Raw genomic sequence first — 21824 nt, forward strand, 5'->3', positions numbered from 1 at the left:
ATGCCATACTTCATGACGCTGAGACCTGATATCATGCCATACTTCCTGACCCAGAGACCTGATATCATGCCATACTTCATGACGCTGAGACCTGATATCATGCCATACTTCCTGACCCAGAGACCTGATATCATGCCATACTTCATGACGCAGAGACCTGATATCATGCCATACTTGCTGACGCTGAGACCTGATATCATGCCATACTTCATGACGCAGAGACCTGATATCATGCCATACCCTTGACGCAGAGACCTGATATCATGCCATACTTCATGACGCTGAGACCTGATATCATGCCATACTTCCTGACCCAGAGACCTGATATCATGCCATACTTCATGACGCTGAGACCTGATATCATGCCATACTTGCTGACGCAGAGACCTGATATCATGCCATACTTCATGACGCTGAGACCTGATATCATGCCATACTTCATGACGCTGAGACCTGATATCATGCCATACTTGCTGACGCTGAGACCTGATATCATGCCATACTTCATGACGCTGAGACCTGATATCATGCCATACTTCATGACGCTGAGACCTGATATCATGCCATACTTCATGACGCTGAGACCTGATATCATGCCATACTTCATGACGCTGAGACCTGATATCATGCCATACTTCATGACGCTGAGACCTGATATCATGCCATACTTGCTGACGCAGAGACCTGATATCATGCCATACTTCATGACCCAGAGACCTGATATCATGCCATACTTAGCGCGGTAACGATAATGCCATACTTGCTGACGCAGAGACCTGATATCATGCCATACTTCATGACCCAGAGACCTGATATCATGCCATACTTCATGACGCTGAGACCTGATATCATGCCATACTTGCTGACGCTGAGACCTGATATCATGCCATACTTCATGACGCTGAGACCTGATATCACGCCATACTTCCTGACGCTGAGACCTGATATCACGCCATACTTCCTGACGCTGAGGCCGCTGGCTCGCCGTCCCAAAGTTGCGAGGGAGGTTTTTCCGCTCACAGGCGCTAGGGGGGAAGCGAGACGGCCACCATTCAACCCGAAAAAAGTCACATAACCGTTCCAATGACTCCGAAGCTGTTCAGTTAAGGTCAATTAAGCTAAAAAAACTACAGACTCAAGACTGTTAAAACATTAGAATATTGTATCCAAAGTAAAAGAAAACACACTTCTAACATCCACTAATTAAAGCTGTGGCAGGCAGGTTTTTTTTGTCTGCAAAAATTACAAAAAAAACAGGATATTTATTGCAGATATATGTACTTAATTTGTTACGTTTTGGCTGCATTGACCGTGTAACGTATGCGGACCGTTAGCGGAGCGTATCTGTGCCGCTGAATGTATCTTTTAACCGTGTCCACCTGCAGCGCCACGCAGCGTAGGATTGTGGGAGTCCCAGGCGAGAGACGGAGCGCTTTTTGATTTGGGAATTTGGGAGCCGGCACAGAGCTGTGGAAACATCAACCTACTGTCAGCTGTTATCAGAGGACGCAGGGGAGGGAAACAAGAAATAAAAACAATATAAAACTGCCAACACGCTCACTGACAGTCAATACGTTGTTTCCTGTGTATCGGTAGTTTAATTTAAAAGACATATAGACACTTTGTGATCCATTTCTGTGTAAAAAGAGCCACACACATCTCGCGTAAAACATACAAATAGAAGACGGTCCTGTTTTTACTCTTGTAGAGCAGATCTCGGCAGCGTACGTTACGCTGGGTTTCCACAGGCAGCCGAAATATCGGCAGAGCGGAGCGAGTCAATTCATTCCCTGTGACAAAGTGCTCGATGTTTGGTAGCCAATGAGAGGGCAGACTCGCGAACGTGTCTCGATATATATATATTATATATAATTATATATATATATATATATATATATATATATATATATATATATATATATATATATATATATGTATTCTATACACACAGGGGCATCGGACTAGAGGGGAGAAAGGGGACTGAGTAGGGTGACCAGATGAGAATGGGTAAAATTTGGGACGAGACTGGGGGGGGTGATTGATTGGAATGATTAATTATTTTTATTCAGGAATTCAACTGTCTGTCATGTCTGCGCTTTAACATCAGCAACATCCACTCCAATCACTCCTTCTGGTGGCTGCCTGCACTTAACATGAATTTCAAAACTCTGATTAATTATTTTTGTTCAGAAACTCAACTGTCTTGTCTTATAAACCCGACAATACAAATAAAACAAATCATTAAAATCATGAAGTCAGGTGGTGACGGTAGCTGGCTGCAGGACGACTCAATTAAAAAAATCACCTTGAACAGTTTTTAATGTTCAAATCGGGCTATAACGACTCAAGAGTCTTGCTCTTGAGACTTTGCTCCAATTTTCGGGACAATTAGGGCAGGATTCGGGATAACTGCTTGGATTTCCCTAGGACTGAGTACCCAGGGCCCTGATGTGAGGAGGGCCCAAAGAGATGCTAGAATTAATAGCTATGGATGCGGGGAAGGGGCAAATAGAAAATGCCTTTCTACAGGGCCCAGAATGTCGTGCTACGCCCCTGTATACACACATGCCATGTATACGCTCACTATAGCTGCCTTTAGGATATGTCTTCGTATGTAGCCGGTCCGTTACTGGTCAAAAAGTTCAAACAGCTTGCCATCGTTTGGCTGCCGATCACACTTTCTACGGAGCTAAAAACATCACTTTTTGCAAACACAGAAACCTAAATTTTCATTTCAGTTATGTTAATTTCATCTCCTATCATACACATCCTTCCCTGTGTGTTTTTTGGGGTGTCTAAAACCAGTTTCACGACAGCGGTTAACAGACCGTCCTGCTTCAGTCCTCTGCCCAGTTTCTGCTCTGAACTTGGACCTTAATAACGTCACGTATTCAACATGTAACAGGTTGTAATGTCTATTTATTACGTGGAGCTTTTTTTGTATTCATTTCAAGGTTGTAAGTTTTTACTGTGAACTGTTTTTACTTTGAACATTTTATTTCTGCTGTACAGATGTCATTTTAAAAAGACTTTATTCCTCGCTCAACTCGCCCGCGACTACATAACCTTCATTTTAAAAAGGAGCAGTTCGTACTAATCGACATAGTAGCGTCTATACCGGATAGAAAGCGTCTCTCGGGCGCCGTCTTCACGCTCCGTTTCTCCGTTCTTCACCAGTTTCATCTGGAAACATCTGCACTCCATCTGGTCCTCAGTGTCTCTGTTGTACGGTGTAAACGAGTGAAATAAATGGGAGAAAAACAGACGCTGGTCTGATGTCGTGTGTCTCTTGAACCCATCGCGCCCTGGGGGGACATTTGTTGCTCTGAAAGCAACAGGTTTAAACAGGCACACTCACACACACACACACACACACAGGGAAACACAGGCACACACCTACCTACCTACCTACACACACACACACACACACACACACACACACACACACACACACACACACACACACACACACACAGGGAAACACAGGCACACACCTACCTACCTACCTACCCACACACACACACACAGGGAAACGCACAAACACAGGGAAACACATGCACACACCTACCTACCTACACACACACACACACACACACACACACACACAGGGAAACAAACACACACACAGGGAACCCCCCCCCCACACACACACAGAGAGAAAACACACACAGACACTTTTGTCCAATTTTATTGTCACTTTTGTCCCAATTTTCACTGGGTTTTTACACACACGGAAACCCACATGCACAAAAAGAACACACACAAAATAGGAAACACACATACAAAAACACACACAAAAAAAGGAAACAAAACACACAAACAGGGAAACACACACACACACAGGAAACACACACAACAAAAACAGGAAACACACAACACACATACACAACACAAACAACACACAACACAGAAACACATACCAAGCAATCACACACAAAACACACACATACCAAGGAAACACACAGATACACACACATACAGGCACACACTCACAGGGAAACACACAATGTCACATACCAAGCAATCACACACACACACACACACACACACACACAGAAACACATACCAAGCAATCACACACAACAATACACACACACACACACACAGAGAAACACATACCAGTAATCACACACACACAACACACACAACACACACACAGAAACACATACCAAGCAATCACACACACACACACACACACACACACACACACACACACACACACACACACACACACACACACACACACACACACACGTCTTTGTCGTGACAGATTGTGGAGCGCTGTTGTTGTGTCGTGTCCCCCCCCCTCCCTCTTCATTAACCTTTCCTCCATCTCGCTGAGCTGCAGGTAATCATGTGTTGCTAAGCAACAGACGGGCCCACACATCAACACAAAGCAACGCCTCCCACGCCGCGCTGTGATTGGCAGCCGCACGGTGAAGGAGACGTGGAGTCCTTGAGAGCCACACACACACACACACACACACACACACACACACACACACACACACACACACACACACACACACACACACACACACAACAAAGGGAAACACACATGCACACACCTACCTACACACACACAGGGAAACCCACACACAAATACACACACACACACACACACACACACACAGGAAACCCACACACAAATACACACACACATACACACACACACACACACACACACACACACACACACAGGGAAACACACATGCACACACCTACCTACCTACCCACACACACACTCTCACACACACAGGGAAACACACAAACACAGGGAAACACACATGCACACACCTACCTACACACACACAGGGAAACCCACACACAAATACACACACACCGAGAGAAAACACGCACACAGACACACACGCACACACTCACACACAGGGAAACACAGGCACACTCACTCTCTCTCTCACACACACTCACAAATACACACACACACACACACACACACAAACACAGGGAAACACACATGCAAATAACCTAACCACCTACTATACACAACAACAACAATAACAACAACAACAACAAAATACACAACAACAACACACAATAACAATAATAACAATAACAACAACACAAACACAATAAAACACAACAACAACAACAACACACAAAAAAAAAAAAAAAAAAAAAAAAAAAAAAAAAAAAAAAAAAAAAAAAAAAACACACAACACAAAACAAAATAATAATAAAAAACATTACACAACACAAAACACATTAATAATAATAATACCAACACAGAGAACATGAAAGTGGACTTCATCTTTTTAAACGGTTTCTGTACATTCTGTGAGATATGTTCTGAGAGCCGAACAGAAGTCAGAAAGGAGGCCTCGCTCCAAACACCCACCCGCCCGCAAACAGAAAGAAAAACAACATGAAATCAAACGCACCCAAAAGGTCCCAGGTTCCCTTCTCTCCTGCTTCTCTTTGTAGATTTATAAACAGACATTTAGGCAAATGTGGGTCTTTGTTTTTGGGAGATTTCTGTCCGTCTTCTCGATCAGTAACGGGATTCTTATTAATATTTGAAAAAGAAGTCCGATGAGTCAGAAACATTCACTAGTCACATGATCAAAAGGGAATTTCCAACCGTCTACTTTGCTCATATTCGTTGTGCTTTTGCATGATTCTTCACGGAGAAACTCTGTCGATTTCACCAAATAATCAACCAGTCGACCAACTCACACCAGAGGAATTTCTGTAGGAGCGGAAAGCCTTAATATCATCTGTTCTATAGGTTCAACGCTCGGGTTGTCTTCATGTCGACATCATGCCCCTTTGGGTTTTTCTGGCTCAAAATGGCAACATTTTGGAGTTCTTTTTCTACACTTTTCTCGACGTATTGGTTGATTTTTGTCCAATTTTATTGTCACTTTTTCCCAATTTTGTCACTTTTGTCCAATTTTATTGTCACTTTGTCTCCAATTTTATGGTCACTTTTGTCCCAATTTTATTGTCACTTTGTCTCCAATTTTATGGTCACTTTTGTCCAATTTTATTGTCACTTTGTCTCCAATTTTATGGTCACTTTTGTCCCAATTTTATTGTCACTTTGTCTCCAATTGTATCGTCACCTTTGTCCAATTTTGTCATTTTTTTCCCAATTTTATTGTCACTTTTGTCCCAATTTTATTGTCACTTTTGTCCAATTTTATTCACAATTTTATTGTCACTTTTGTCCCAATTTTATTGTCACTTTGTCTCCAATTTTATTGTCACTTTGTCTCCAATTTTATCGTCACTTTTGTCAAATTTTGTCATTTTTTTCCCAATTTTATTGTCACTTTTGTCCAATTTTATGGTCACTTTTGTCCAATTTTATCGTCACTTTGTCTCCAATTTTATGGCCACTTTTGTCCAATTTTATTGTCACATTGTTTCACAATTTCGTTGTCACTTTTTCTCCAATTTTATGGTCACTTTTTCCGACGTTTCTCTCTCTCACTTTTTCCTATTTCGTTTTTATTTTTTAATTAATTTTATTTTTTTACGTTTTTGTCTCTTTTTAAAACATTGTAAGTGCTTTGTTGTTTGACGCATTATTCTGCTGTTTTCTAGGCTTTGTAGTCGGGTTTTTTTTTTATTTTTATGTTTTTGTCACTTTTATGTCTTTGTAGTCGACATTCTTTGAATGCGTTGAACCATCTGGCTCTTTTTGGGGAATTTTGTTGAAAGAAACCCACATTTCTGATATAGAAAACTTTGAGAAAGGGTCAGACTTGACCCGAGGACAACGGGAGAGTTAAATCTTAAAGCGAGAGAGAATCAGAAGGACTGCCTGAAGTACAGAAGGTCCCAGCTGAAGCGATGAGAGAGGTGTGTTTACGAGGGATCATTGTTACAGTATTATATATATATATATATATATATATATATATATATATATATATATATATATATATATATATATATATATATATATATATATATATATATATATATATATATATATATATATATATATATATATATATATATAAACGCAGTGTCCACGTAATATTTCAAGAGAAAACTCGCCTGCACATTTGTTTCCGACTCATCAGACTCTGTTGCAACGACGTCTCAGCGTTTCCTTTGGTTTGTTTGTGTGTGTGTGTTGTTGTTTTTTGTTTAGAAGTGATGAAAGTCTGAACTCAGGGTGCATTCACTGACCTTTCCCCGGAGCTTTTCATACCAACGTCGTGCTAAAAGATCGGAGTTTGCTCGCAGATACTGTACATCTGACGGGAAAAGCTGCCGAGACCTTCGAGTTCAGATTCTACCATCAAACTCAGGAACTCTGTGTGACGCCAGCTCGTTAAAATGTGAAGGTGTTTCTCGTTTCTTCTGGAATCTGAATATCTTTGACCAGACATTTGAGGACGTCATCTCGGGCTTTTTTTTTTTTTTTTTGGAAAAAAACACTGATCCACATTTTCGGACATTTTAGAGACCAAACAACTAAATTCATTAAATCGAGAAAAACAGTCAACAAAGAGAATAATATCGGTAGTTGCAGCCCTACTCGAGACTCGAGTTGTAATAAAGCAGAATAACCCTTTCATCTCTCTCTCCCTCCCTCCCTCCCTCCCTCCATCCATCCCTTTTCGCCCGCTCTGGATACTTAAGCCTAAATCTATGTGTTGTAAAAAAAAAAAAAAAAAACATCACATTGAAAAGAGGGAACAATTAAAATATACATATATAATATAAATGTCAATACTCGCTCCGTAGAGCTCAGTCACACTATCATTGGCATAAGAAAGGATGGAGTTATGCAATCTGAAGGTCTGTGTGTGTGTGTGTGTGTGTGTGTGAGTAAGAGAGAGAGAGAGAGAGAGAGAGTGTGTGTTAGTGTCAGTGTGTGTGTTTGTGTGTGTGTGTGTGTTAGTGTCAGTGTGTGTGTCTGTGTGTGTGTTTGTGTGTGTGTGTGTGTGTGTGTGTGTGTTTGTGTGTGTGTGTGTGTGTGTGTGAGTGAGTGAGAGAGAGAGAGAGAGTGTGTTAGTGTGTGAGTGAGTTTGTGTGAATGAGTGTGTGTGTGTGTGTGTGTGTGTGTGTGTGTGTGTGTGTGTGTGTGCGTGTGAGAGAGTGTGTGAGAGAGTGTGTGTGTGTGTGTGTGTGTGTGTTTTATGTGAGTGAGTGAGTGTGTGTTAGTGTGTGAGTGAGTTTGTGTGAATGAGTGAGTGTGTTTTGTGTGTGTGTGTGTGTGTGTGTGTGTGTGTTAGAGAGAGTGTGTGTGTGTGTGTGTGTGTGTGAGAGAGAGAGAGTGTGTGCGTGTGTGTTAGTGTGTGTATATATATATTTATATATATGAACACAGCGTCACTTCCTCCCCTCGCCAAAATCAAACGCTGACAGAACCAGAACCAGAACCAGGTCGTTGCCCCGAGAAACGACCGCCTCCCGACGACAGACAGAAGATGGATTCGACCGGGCGGTGGCCGCCTGCAGCAAGTCCACGTACGGTTTGAGATTTCATCCTGTTCAGTCTTAAAACTATGATATCTTAATAGATGATAAAATAAATTAAGCGTGGCGAGAGTCGCTCGGACTGAACGGCCTCTTCTCCCGGCTCTTAAAAAGGAGAGAAGAGGGGAAGGGAAGGAAGCAAGGAGAGGAGGAGGAGGAGGAGGAGGAGGAAGAGATAAAGGGAAAGGGGAAATAAATGGAGGATTTAGGCCTGTGCGTTGGTGCCGTTCTTGTCCGGAGGCCCGGTGCTGGCCGGCAGGTTGTTTTGGGAGGGGGGGGCGGCAGCGGCGGCTTCGGGCAGCTTGCTGTCGCGGCGGGGGGGCATCCTCTCGTTGATGCGGTCCAGACCCCGAGCCTCCTCGAAGCTCTGGATCTTGTGCTGCGGGTTGAAGCCTTGAATGGCTGCGAGGAAACGAGACACGTATCAGAGCAGAGCCGGGGGACAAAACAATCCACAACGACAGAAACTATTCTTATGGAAACCACCACTAAGGTTTAGAATAAAGATTGGGGCTGTGTGCTCCATTGAAGAAATTCTTAGTCGACTAACTCTCATTCAACTGTATCGACTGATCGATTAGTCGATTTAAAATCGACAGATCTGTAAATCTGAGTTTCTCCGCAAAGAGTCACGCTAAAAGGATGCATATACTGAATAAGATAATGACCTCCTTTGCATGTTTAAACACAACATTTCAGAAAACGTGTAATACAAGAAATAACTGCCTTAATGAAAGTTATCAAAGTAGGTTTCACGGTGATATCTGTGAGGTCAAATGTCAACCCTTAATTCTTGTGTTTACCAGAGATGAGCTCGTACGTTTCTTGGAAATAAGTCATTCAGCATGAAAACAGCATCAGACATGACTAATGGAGTAAAGAGATCTAAGTTGACTAAGACCAAAACCACCGATTAGTCCACTAATCCACTAAGAGGGAGCAGCCCTAGTTGTAAACTTTTGTTTAAAAGCATATTTAGGACGGAAACGCCACTTTTAAGATTTACCGTATTCTCGTTTTTCGGTCAAATAACCTTTTGAACGGGAGTGCTAGGGGCACTACTATGCTAGCCTCAAAATAGCTATTTTTAAAAGGTCCCATGGCATGAAAATGTCACTTTATGAGGTTTTTTAACATTAATATGAGTTCCCCCAGCCTGCCTATGGTCCCCCAGTGGCTAGAAATGGTGATAGGTGTAAACCGAGGGTATCCATACTTTTTTTTTTGCTCCTGTACAATTTCAGATCGCTCTGCACACAGTTATAAGAATGGAATAAACTTGAATTATCCACCCAATAAAACAGTGAAGTACATGAAGTATATAGAGAATACTGGGATCACTGGTTGGACCAGCAGAGGAAACTTACTTCCAAACAGGACGAGGAAAGCATGAAGACAAAGAAACAGACTCTCGTTAAAAGGGTTATGGTTATTATTCTTATTAACAAAGTGACGCTCGTTCAGCAGCAGATCATCACTTCCTGCTGTGATGTAAATAACGTCTGACAGCAGGCTAACGAACATCGGAAGAAGCAACAACAAAAACATGTTGAAAATTGACAAAATCATAATAAAAAAAATGTGACTAAATAAATTGAATAAAGTGACAAAAAGTTTGAAAAAAAAAAAGACAAAAAAAAGACTAAATAAATTGAAAAAAGTGACAAAAAAATTAGGAAAAAAAGACTAAAAAATTGGAATAAAGTGAGAAAAACATTGGAATAAAAATCGACAAAATAAAGTGACAAAAAAACTGAAAAAATGACTTTTTTTAAATAAATTGTGTGTGTGTGTGTGTGTGTGTGTGTGTGTGTATGTATGTCTGTCGTTCAGTGTGTGTGTGTGTGTGTGTGTGTCTGTCGGTCAGTGTGTGTGTGTCTGTATGTGTGTGTGTGTGTGTGTGTGTGTGTGTTTCTATGTGTCTGTCCATCTGTGTGTGAGTGTGTCTCTGTGTGTGTCTGTCTGTCTGTGTGTGTGTGTGTTTCTATATGTGTGTGTGTTTGTTTCTATGTGTGTGTGTGCGTGTTTCTATAGGTGTGTGTGTTTCTATATGTATGTGTGTGTGCGTGTTTCTATGTGTGTGTGTGTGTGTGTTTCTATGTATGTATGTGTGTGTGTGTGTTTCTATGTGTGTGTGTGTGTGTGTGTGTGTTTCTATGTATGTGTGTGTGTGTGTGTGTGTGTGTGTGTGTGTGTGTGTGTGTGTGTGTGTGTGTGTGTGTGTGTGTGTGTGTGTGTGTGTGTTGTACGAAATGTTTCGGTGCATGACGTGAGTTAGTACCAAAGTCTGTAGGTTATTCATGATTAAAATAGTAAATAAAATGTCTGAAATGAAATTCTGTAGTATCGCTTTTTGAGTCGGAGTTTTGTCAGACATCGCTGGTGCGTCTTTCATCCTCAGAGAGTTAAACTGCGACAGCCTTCGCACACCAAATCAGTAACAAAAAAAACAGACTTTTAAACATTTCTTTGACATCATGACATAGTTAAAAACATGACAAAGAGAGCTCAGACAGACAGACAGACAGACAGACAGACAGACAGACAGACAGACAGACAGACAGACAGACAGACAGACAGACAGACAGACAGACAGACAGACAGACAGACAGACAGACAGACAGACAGACAGACAGACAGACAGACAGACAGATAATGATGGTTGCATACCTCGTGCCTCTTCTGCCTCTACGGTGGCTGTGTAAGCGTGAGTAGCAGTGCCATGCCCAAAACCAATGGAGAGAGAGTGGGAACGTTATATATCAATGCATTCAGTCAGTCATCGGTCAGTCCTGTTAACAGTCACCATACATCTCTGCCCCTCCATCCACCACAACAACTATACATACACAATCATAATAACAATAAGAATGACAACAATGTTTGTTATATGGATACAGTATGGGAAAGTGTTTACACCACGCTGCCCTGAATAGATAAAGTAACCACAGTAACCACAGTGAGAGTGGTGGTGTGTTCCCACTTTGTGTGTAATCACGCCACCAAATTGTGTGTCTCTGTGTGTGTGTGTGTGTGTGTGTGTGTGTGTGTCTCTCTCTGTGTGTGTGTGTCTCTGTGTGTGTGTGTGTGTGTGTGTGTGTGTTGTCTCTGTGTGTGTCTGTGTGTGTATGTGTCTCTGTGTGTGTGTGTCTCTGTGTGTGTGTGTCTCTGTGTGTGTGTGTGTGTGTGTGTGTGTGTGTCTCTGTGTGTGTGTCTGTGTGTGTATGTGTCTCTCTGCATGTGTTTGTGTGTGTCTTTCTGTGTGTGTGTGTGTGTGTGTATGTGTGTCTCTCTCTGCGTGTGTGTGTGTGTGTGTCTCTCTCTCTCTGTGTGTATGTGTGTCTCTGTGTGTGTGTGTGTGTGTCTCTGTGTGTGTGTCTCTACGTGTATGTGTGTCTCTCTCTGCGTGTATGTGTGTCTCTCTGTGTGTCTCTACGTGTATGTGTGTCTCTCTCTGCGTGTATGTGTGTCTCTCTGTGTGTGTCTCTGTGTGTGTCTCTGTGTGTCTCAAAAGTCAATGCAAAGAGACACGAAGAGACTCTAATTCGCTGCGGGCGGTTCAAATGAGGCTAAGAAGTAAAATATTTACACGTTTTTCTCTGTGGTTTCCCTAAAACTTCTTCCTATTGTCAGCTAATCCAACGAAAAGACTCCGACACGGACAATGAATGGATCTGAAGCTGCCTACTTCCTTTGTTTTGTGGACATTTGGTGTGTTTGAAACTGATAAATGGGACCTGAATGATAGCTCCCATTTACTTTTAATTAATCAGACTTTAAGTAATGTGTACACAGAAAGAACAGCTGATTCTGGAGTTTACTTTTTCCCAGCGACAAAACACATAAATGCTCTTGCGGGGAATTGTTGGGTCTCTAGTAGTCTATAGCTTTGACCTTCCACTTCTGGGATTGCTCAGTTGGCGACAGAAAATCCGCCAGATTTCACACATTTCGGCCGGATGTGCGTCCCCTTCCTCTGTCTCTGTGTTGGCGTTCTAACCTCCGGCTGATTTGTGAGGACTATGGTTACCTGCTCCTCAGATCTCTGCAGGGTAAATCCAGACAGCTAGCTAGACTATCTGTCCAATCTGAGTTTTCTGTTGCACGACTAAAACTACTTTTTAACGTCCACATGTTCCACCAAAACCAGTTCCTTCCTGAGACTATTTAGCAGAGGCACCGTGGCTCCGTCCGGAGCTTAGCCCCGCCCCAAGACGATTGTGATTGGTTTAAAGAAATGCCAATAAACCAGAGCAGGTTTTTCTCCCATCCAGGAATGCTGGCTGGATTAGCCAGACCTTCCTCCGCAGCGTTGTGGAGGAAAGTCTGGACACGCGAGACTAAGATTCTGCTGACGTTGAATCCCAAATGGAGAAATAACTGTAGCCGTCTGCGGCGCCCAGAGTGCTGTAGCTCCTCGTTATTTACAGCGAGCGGAGAGAAAAATAAGCTGAGGAAGCTGGACTACCTCTAAGGCCGGTTACACACTGGCTGCGTGGCGTGAGCGTGGCGTGAGCGTGGCGTGGCGTTTTCTGTCTTTACACACCAGAAAGGTGTCTGACGCGGCGCTGCTGCTGCTAGCTTTGTCTGGACACATGGATGTTTCCCATAAACATAAACTGATCTGATTACAGCAAAGACAACATCGGCAGTATTGACGGCAAAATAGGCTCCAGAATATTTCCTTCTGGATTGACAGGTGCAATATTAGATTTTTTGTATTTTTTTATTACATTTATATCAAAACCTCGAGACTTTCAAACATCAACATGTCATTTATTAATATGTATTTGTGTCTGAACGACATATAAACATCTTTTCCTGTTCTATTTTGCCTGGAAACGCTTCCAACACGCTTGCGTCTCGTGTGAAAAATAGGCGTCTGTTCCATTTCTAGCACGCACAAGTTTTCGGCGCGGCTCGAGCCGCGGCCGAGACGTGCGTGTCAGGCAGGCAGCGTGCACGCTCTAACCTGTTACCATGGGAGCCCAAATAAAAACGGACACGCCACGCAGCTGACACGCTCGCGCCACGCAGCCGGTGTGTAACCGGCCTTAGATAACTTCAGAACTTATGTGTCTGTTGTGCGTACGGAGCAGCCACAACGTAAGCACAGCCCTGATCGAAATGGCCCCAAACTCCATTCATAAAACAAGCATTTTAAAAGCTGTTTGCTTGTGGTCTTACGAACAGACCTGATAAAGTACGAATTCTGACATTTTTTATAAATCCGCATCATGATGTTGTTATTCCAGCTTACTTTATAGCCATATATTGTTTGTTATTAATCTAATAAACAACTTAATGTGTATTTTTAGATGCTTTTCCGCAGCAGTATGAAAAGATATGTAATGGAAGCCAAACAGTCCAATAACTCAAAAGGAAAAATTAGGTTTTTGCCTGCAGTTTCTCCCCTTAAATTGTAAATTAATGAATGATATTGATATCAGTGTAAACTGACAAACTAAACACAAGATACATTTTTATTTTCATGAACTCCCACTCATGTTGTAGTGCTTTTGTCTCTAAAAAGGGCAGCGCGGTGGAGATGTTTGAACACAACGCTCCTTCAGAGGAGAGTTTGCCACTTGACATTTCTGTGTGTGTGTGTGTGTGTGTGTGTGTGTGTGTGTGTGTGTGTGTGTGTGTGTGTGTGTGTGTGTCTCTGAGTGTTAGTCTGTCAGTGTGAGTGCAGGCACAGAGTTAGTGTTAGCTCGTCTCTCCCGTTAGTGTTTTGGGTGCGATGCTCGGCTGCGTTCGCACTTACCGCTTTCCAGAGATGGCCGACCTCCGGACAGAACTCCCACGGGCAGCGTTCCTGTCGGGGTCAGCCCCTTCAGCTGTAACACACTCTCATTCTCCTCTCTGCCAACACACACATTACACGTTGGGTCAACAATCTGACATATTTACACTGCTTCTTTTAAGCCGATCATTACTGCCGCGCAAGGCTGAAGCACGTCGCACAAGGCTGCGACACACTATACTTTATATTCAAATCAACGTTCAATTTGTTCCATAAAAGAAAGATGGAAATGATTTCCTTTCATTAGTTTTAAACTCAACAAATCAGTTTGTTGTGTTTTATCAGAATACTGAAAGCAGCAGAACTGAGAACACTTTAATATCATATTTTCTGCGTATCGTGCAGCCCCAACGTTTAATATCTCAGGCTCATCGTGACGAGTTACTTAACATACAGTATGTTTGTGACTGTGTGTGTGTGTGTGTGTGTGTGTGTGTGTGTGTGTGTGTGTGTGTGTGTGTGTGTGTGTGTGTGTGTGTGAGCTGCATGTGGGTTCTTTTCAGGTGTGTGGGTGGCTTTTTGTATTAATTATACTCCTTTTGTTACATGGTAAGTGTTGCTGTATTCACGACGAGCATGTAAAGTGCATTGAGCTTGCGTAACGTTCGAGCAGAACTGCTGGGGACAAAATGTCCTCGTCTGCTCAGAGAAAGGCACATTTACATTTCTATACATCAACTGAAATGCTAATTTAAACTGTGGCGAATGTAGGTGGAAAGTAACCAAGTACATTTAGAGCACTAGGTACAATGCTGAGGTACTTGTCTATGTTCCCATGTTTCTGTGTATAAGTGACTGATGGGAACAACAATCTGTGACATTAATCCAGTTTTAAGAAAGAAACAAAGCTGCAATGTAGAGTTAAAACTGTCAGTTAGCGTCCACTAAAAGTTCTGTTGTTGCTGCTGACAGACTCAGATTATTATTCTAAGTGTCTGACAACATTATGGGATGGATCCCTACAGAGATAATACCTTTCGGTTAAAAGGTATAGTAAGAAAAAATCCGGTGTTAAAGGTGCTTTAAGCGATGTCACGCGTTTTTTAGGCTACAACATTGTTTGTCACATACAGCTCACTATCTGCTATCGGGTGATGACTCAGAAATGATGTTGGGAGACCTCAAAGATTTCGACCAGTCCGAAATATCCAACCTATCACTATCCAGGCAGTTGAGTTCAAATATCAACAATATTTGCACAGAATCACTTACTGCATCTTTGAAGAGTAAGATCCTTTTAGTTTAACATGAAACGACTCAGCAAACTCCACCAGACTCCATGTAAATAATCAGGACTTTTAGCGTGTATAGAGCCAGCATATCTCCACCAGACTCCATGTAAATAATCAGGACTTTTAGCGTGTATAGAGCCAGCATATCTCCACCAGACTCCATGTAAATAATCAGGACTTTTAGCGTGTATAGAGCCAGCATATCTCCACCAGACTCCATGTAAATAATCAGGACTTTTAGCGTGTATAGAGCCAGCATATCTCCACCAGACTCCATGTAAATAATCAGGACTTTTAGCGTGTATAGAGCCAGCATATTTCCACCAGACTCCATGTAAATAATCAGGACTTTTAGCGTATATAGAGCCAGCATATCTCCACCAGACTCCATGTAAATAATCAGGACTTTTAGCGTGTATAGAGCCAGCATATCTCCACCAGACTCCATGTAAATAATCAGGAATTTTAGCGTGTATAGAGCCAGCATATCTCCACCAGACTCCATGTAAATAATCAGGAATTTTAGCGTGTATAGAGCCAGCATATCTCCACATGTAAATGGGTGAATAAAGGGTTTATTTTAACCAAACCAGAGTGGTGATTGTTGGAACAGTGGAAAGATGAACCAAGACGGCTTTTGGTAGTTTTATTTAGTTTCTGTCCACTTTGAATGAAGTGTGTTTTACGATGATAAAAGTCCTGATTATTTACATGGAGTCTGGTGATGGTGATTTCGTGGCTGTTTCATGTTAAACTACTTTAACAGACAGACAGACTAAAGAGGCTCATGAAGCTTGCAATGAGGAGGATCCACAGGCAGGCGAACAGCCCTGCTCCCATTTAGCTGAAGTCTCTCTTGGACTGCAAGGTGTAGACTGTCAGTCCAGCAAACACAGCACAGGTCAGGAACAAGGCTTGCAGCACGGTGGAGTATTTGTTACTGGAGTATTAGTAGCTTTTTTTGAAAACTCTGCAAACCCTTGGTGTTCTCTCAATGAGCTTCATGAGGTAGTCACCTGAAATGGTTTTACCTTCACAGGTGTGCTTTGTCAGGGTTAATTAGTGGAATTATTTCCCTTATTAATAAAAAAGCAAAGGGTGACTACTTTGAAGAATCTAAAATATAAGACATGTTTTCAGTTATTTCACACTTTTTTGTTAAGTACATAATTCCATGTGTTCATTCATAGTTTTGATGCCTTCAGTGAGAATCTACAATGTAAATAGTCATGAAAATGAAAAGGTAACGCATTGAATGAGAAGGTGTGTCCAAACTTTTGGCCTGTACTGTAGGTCATAAAAAATATCAATAATTATCGATATCAACCGATATGAAACACTTATATCGTGATACAGTTTTCAGCCATATCGCCGAGCCCTAAGGGATCCATCCCATAATGTTGTCAGACACTTAGAATAATAATCTGAGTCTGTCAGCAGCAACAACAGAACTTTTAGTGGACGCTGACTGAAAGAACGTTACATTGCAGCTTTGTTTCTCGCTTAATACTTGTCCAATTTCAAAGATTGTCAGTCACTAAGAGACAACTTACTCTTTAACAAAAAGGTCTACGTTCAAGCAGCGATGGTCAACACACGGTTGAGCGTAAAGTCAACAGAAATCAGGCCGCTGCGACCGCAACATGAAATTCACAAAAAACACCTCATGGTGGAAGAGAAGCTTCAGATTATGAGCCCGTTATGCTTTTCTGGGTCTTAAAATAACTTCTGAACAAGAGCATTCATCATAAAAAAAAAAAAAAAAAGGACTAATGATGGTGACACACTTCCAGAGGATTAAAGGAGGGCAGGTGTAAATCAGGAGAAAGTCATTAGCCTCGTACTGAAGTGGAGCAAGACTGAGAGAAAGATCTGGAGAGTAACTCCACGGGACGCTCCAACACTACAGCGTTTTCTCTCCAGTTACCCCAGTTGGCCCTATTTTACCGATCTGAGGGTTAAGGTGTGTTTAGGGCGTGTCCAAATCCACTTTTGCTAGTTTGACGGCAGAATAAAGGGTCTGTGTGCCGGGCGCCTGGTCCTAAAGGGTTGTACTTAGTGTCTTCATTAATCAGAGGTGTGTTTTGGGCGTAACATGCAATCAACCAATCAGAGATCATCTCCCATTCCCTTTAAAAGCCAGGCGCGTTTGGACCTTGGAGCATTGCTGTTATGATGGAGGATTTACACCCTAATATTTTTATTTGTAATCTTCTGCATGTGTGTGCATAGTGTGTGTCCCTGTGTGTGTAACAAGCATAGTGTGCGCGCTGTGTACGAGCCTAGCAGCATTTTACTAATGCTCTGTTAAAATAACAATGAAATGCTGCGTTATTGACTTTAGACCAGGTTTTTGTTGGTCAATGGCGCCATCACTTCCCGCTGCCTCAAGATAGCAATACTCCCAGAATTCACCTGAACACACCTCCCTGTAAGACCAGCACGCCCACAATGCACCTGAACACATGCTTAAAGAGACAGGCGCTAAAATGGAGCGTCTCAGACAGACAGTGAATACAGCGTTTGGTATTTTAAGCCCCCAACGTCATCTTCCAGGCAGCGCTGCCTGGAAGCCACTAGGATTAGGCAATAGTTAGAGTTAGGGTTAGGTGACTTGAAGTCAACGTTGGGGGCTTAAAACACCATCGAGCAGTAAATACGGGTATATTTAGACCGACTGTATGAGAGAAATGAAGTGTTTTTAACATTAATTCATGTAAACATGTTAAAAAAGAAGTATGAATCCGAACATGAGCAGAATACGGGACCTTTAATATCTTGATACCCATGCCTAATATTAAGTCGAAAATCAGCAGAATACCTCAAATTATCAACGCAATCCGTCATCAACACAGCCACAATAGAGCTCAACAGTGAAGTGCAACCAAAAAAACAATCTCAGAGATAAAAAAATAAAAATAAAAACCCCACCTGAGCACAGAGAAGACACGAGCCATCTTCCCGATCGCTCGGATCTTATTTCTGATCACTTCCTTTCTGACGGCTGGAGTTCCACCTGAAGCACAAAACAGAAGAAAGAACTTGTGAGAAAAACACACCACAATCAAAGCTATATATAAATATATATATAAATATATACGCTGGTAACGACTGCAGCTTTGCCGTCTTTTGTCTGAGACGTTTCAGCCTGATAAGTTGTGTTTACAAGTTAGGACATGATGCAAATGCATTTTTTAATCAAAAATCACACTTCTTCTCAAAGTCATAACTAATTTAAAGATTTTTGGAGGGGGGGGGCTTCTCCCTTTATTCGATAGTGACAGTGGACAGACAGATAATGGGGAGAGAACGAGGGGATGACACGCATTAAAGGGTCGCAGGTCGGACCCGAACCCAAGCCGCCGCAAAGGACCCAGCCCACATGGGACGCACGCTCCCACTGGGTGAGCCTGGGGCCACCCCGTCATAACTTATTTAAATCTTCACAAACAGACACACAACATATTTATAGATTCAGTGTGACTTGCACTTGCCGAGTATATTATAATCTCTGATGTGGGTCGTGAATAACCCAATTAAAAAATAAGACTTTGAGCTGCTGATGGATCGATCATTCTGCTGACGCTGCATATAAACAACTAGAGTACAAACTGATCAGGGTTCTCCTGCCATTAGAAGTCTGAGGTGCAGCAACATTAGCTGAATGAGTGTGGAAATGCTGCAAATTAAGTGCCAAAAACAGCGAAGAAAGCATCAACTTAAATGAAACAGACACACACAGACAGACAGACACACACACACACACAGAGCGAGAGAGACACAGAGAGAGAGAGAGAGAGAGAAAAGAGAGAGAGAGAGAGAGAGAGAGAGAGAGACTGAGTTTTTTAAGTAAGCGACTGAGTTCGTGAAAAGCGCTATATAAATTGTATTTATTATTACACACACACACACACACACGTATTTGCAGCAACATAAGCTGAATGAGTGTGAAATGCGGCAAATAAAGTGCCAAAAACAGCTTGTTGGACTTTGTCTTTAAGTTGTCTGAGTGTTATTTATCTATTTTCTGCTCTACCTTTTCCACCGTTTTAAAACACAGATATGGTGATAAGAACGGTCCAAAATTGTGTCAAATTGCTTCTTTTTTTTTATTGAAAAACATCACATTTACTCGAGGAAAGACCCCCTTAAACCTCCTCGCCAAATATGCACACTTCAGTCTTCCACAGGCCTCGGGGAAACACGGCAAATAACAGCGGCTCAACGTGTAGCCCACGGGGTCACATTTGAGCTAAACATAACTTTGTGTAACGGTGTCTAGTTTTTCATACCGTAGCTTCCTGACATTTCAGCGGGGTATATGGTATATAACGGCATTTGTGTTATATGAGGGGGAGGGTGCGGAGCAGCTAGTCACTAAAATAGAATAGCTGGTCCACCTCGAAGGTCAGTCCACCTTAAGTTAGAGAGAGCCTGGAGTCCAGAGATGTCGCAAGCAGCAAGACACAGGAACAGGGCTTGGGTCTTAAAGGAACACGCCGACTTATTGGGACTTTAGCTTATTCACCGTAACCCCCAGAGTTAGACAAGTCGATACATACCCTTCTCATCTCAGTACGTGTTGTAGTGCTGTCTGACGGCTCCAGCATTAGCTTAGCCGTTGTGACTCTACAAATCACAACATGTAAATAGGAAGATGTTGGTGTTATTTTGTCACTTATTGGGAGCAGTAGGCTAGTTGGAACCAGTTACCTGCAGGATCTGTGCTAGGCTAAGCTACCGCTGGAGTTGTCAGACAGCTTTACAGCACGCACTGAGATGAGAAGGGTATGTATGGACTTGTCTAACTCTGGGGGTTACAGTGAATAAGATAAAGTCCCAATAAGAGATGAGAAGGGTATGTATGGACTAGTCTAACTCTGGGGGTTACAGTGAATAAGATAAAGTCCCAATAAGAGATGAGAAGGGTATGTATGGACTAGTCTAACTCTGGGGGTTACTGTGAATAAGATAAAGTCCCAATAAGTCGGCGTGTTCCTTTAAAGAGCTGTAGTATTTATTCTCCGAAAACAACTACACACACAATGCTACGTTTACAGCTAAAAACGTCACACAAACACAGTCTCTCTTTCTCTCTTTTTTCGGGCCGCAACAAACGGAAAATGCAATCGAATCGGGACCTCGTGAATCAGAATTGATTTAAATTTGGGAAATCATTGGCGATACCCAGCGCTAGATTATATCGTATCGGGGGTCCTCTGGTGATTCCCGCAGTTATTTGACGGTATTTAAATCACACATTTGGGATTTGTTAAAGGGTATAGGTACCTTAAAGTATCAAAATGCTCAATTCACAGAGAAATGCACACAGCCCAAAATCAGAAACTGGGTTTTTTTGCAAGTAAAAGCAATAATGTTGTGTTCATTTATTGTTTATTACCAATGCTTAGTAGAAATGAACTGAAAAAAAATACACTGGATTTTCACTTTTGTTACCACACGGTTGTGTTCTATAACAGAGGAAGTTCAGGTCAAGAGAGCAGTGATTGTGCTTTTATAAAGATGAACATCACACACACAGAGAAAAAACACAACACACAGAGACACACAGAGACACAAAGAGACACAAAGAGACACAAAGACACACAGACTAGGGGTGCAATGGATCACAAAACTCACGGTTCGGATCACGGTTTTGAGTCACAGATCGGATCAATTTGCGGATCAGCACAAAAAAAGGGGGGAATTTAAAGGATTTATTAAACATGTAATAACAATAACTTTTAACAATCATAACTTCTTTCACCAGTAAATTGCTGTTAAATGACAAAAAAGAAAAAACAGATGAGAAAAGGGTATTTTACAATAACTTTGAATGCACCACGAGGTTTACCATTTTAAGTAAACGCACCATTTATTCTGACTGTTGTTTCTCCGACAACAGCAGCAGCATAGAGCTGGTCTGTGTGTTTTAGCTCATAGCTTTGTGTGTGTGTGTGTGTGTGTGTGTGTGTGTGTGTGTGTGTGTGTGTGTGTGTGTGTGTGTGTGTGTGTGTGTGTGTGTGTGTGTGTGTGTGTGTGTGTGTGTGTCTCTGTTTGTGTGTGTGTGTGTGCATCTGTGTGTGTGTGTGTGTGTGTGTGTGTCTCTGTGTGTGGATCTCTGTGTGTGTGTGTGTGTGTGTGTGTGTGTGTGTGTGTGTGTGTGTGTGTGTGTGTGCATCTCTGTGCGTTTGTGTGTGTGTGTCTCTCTGTGTGTATCTCTGTGTGTGCGTGTGTGTGTGCATCTCTGTGTGTGCATCTCCGTGTGTGTGCGTGTGTGTGCATCTCTGTGTGTGCGTGTGTGTGCATCTCTGTGTGTGCGTGAG

General features: G+C 42.2%; 2 protein-coding genes across 5 annotated transcripts in view; one reads left to right on the plus strand and one right to left on the minus strand.

Annotated features, from left to right (window-relative positions):
* Positions 1 to 1440, plus strand: LOC120545091. Its single transcript, XM_039779081.1, has 4 exons — positions 1 to 226; positions 292 to 481; positions 772 to 918; positions 1386 to 1440. The coding sequence occupies exons 1-4, from the start codon at positions 1 to 3 to the stop codon at positions 1438 to 1440; spliced, it is 618 nt and encodes a 205-aa protein (XP_039635015.1).
* A 6774-nt stretch (positions 1441 to 8214) lies between these two features.
* ppp3ccb (protein phosphatase 3, catalytic subunit, gamma isozyme, b) overlaps positions 8215 to 21824 on the minus strand; it is a 50551-nt gene continuing 36941 nt past the window's right edge. Inside the window, exons 11-14 of one of the 4 annotated variants that reach the window (XM_039779118.1) lie at positions 18430 to 18502; positions 14228 to 14325; positions 11131 to 11157; positions 8215 to 8862 (exon numbers count right to left, since the gene is read on the minus strand). In XM_039779118.1, the coding sequence (XP_039635052.1) occupies positions 8666 to 8862; positions 11131 to 11157; positions 14228 to 14325; positions 18430 to 18502 (395 nt within the window). In that variant the 3' untranslated portion in view covers positions 8215 to 8665. Of the gene's footprint in view, positions 8863 to 11130; positions 11158 to 14227; positions 14326 to 18429; positions 18515 to 21824 lie in introns of all 4 variants that reach the window. The other 3 variants (XM_039779117.1, XM_039779116.1, XM_039779120.1) reach the window with 3 other exon arrangements.

This window comes from Perca fluviatilis, chromosome 17 (genome assembly GCF_010015445.1).
Source record: "Perca fluviatilis chromosome 17, GENO_Pfluv_1.0, whole genome shotgun sequence".
Taxonomy (NCBI): Eukaryota; Metazoa; Chordata; class Actinopteri; order Perciformes; family Percidae; genus Perca; species Perca fluviatilis.

What these genes read in the sequence shown, in the direction of transcription:
- LOC120545091 (XM_039779081.1), top strand. Translation starts at nt 1, where the DNA reads ATGCCATACTTCATGACGCTGAGACCTGATATCATGCCATACTTCCTG. An exon ending in CTTCATGACGCAGAGACCTG is followed by an intron (nt 227 to 291) that starts ATATCATGCCAT and finishes CGCTGAGACCTG; the next exon opens with ATATCATGCCATACTTCCTG. An exon ending in ACGCTGAGACCTGATATCAC is followed by an intron (nt 919 to 1,385) that starts GCCATACTTCCT and finishes GTCCACCTGCAG; the next exon opens with CGCCACGCAGCGTAGGATTG.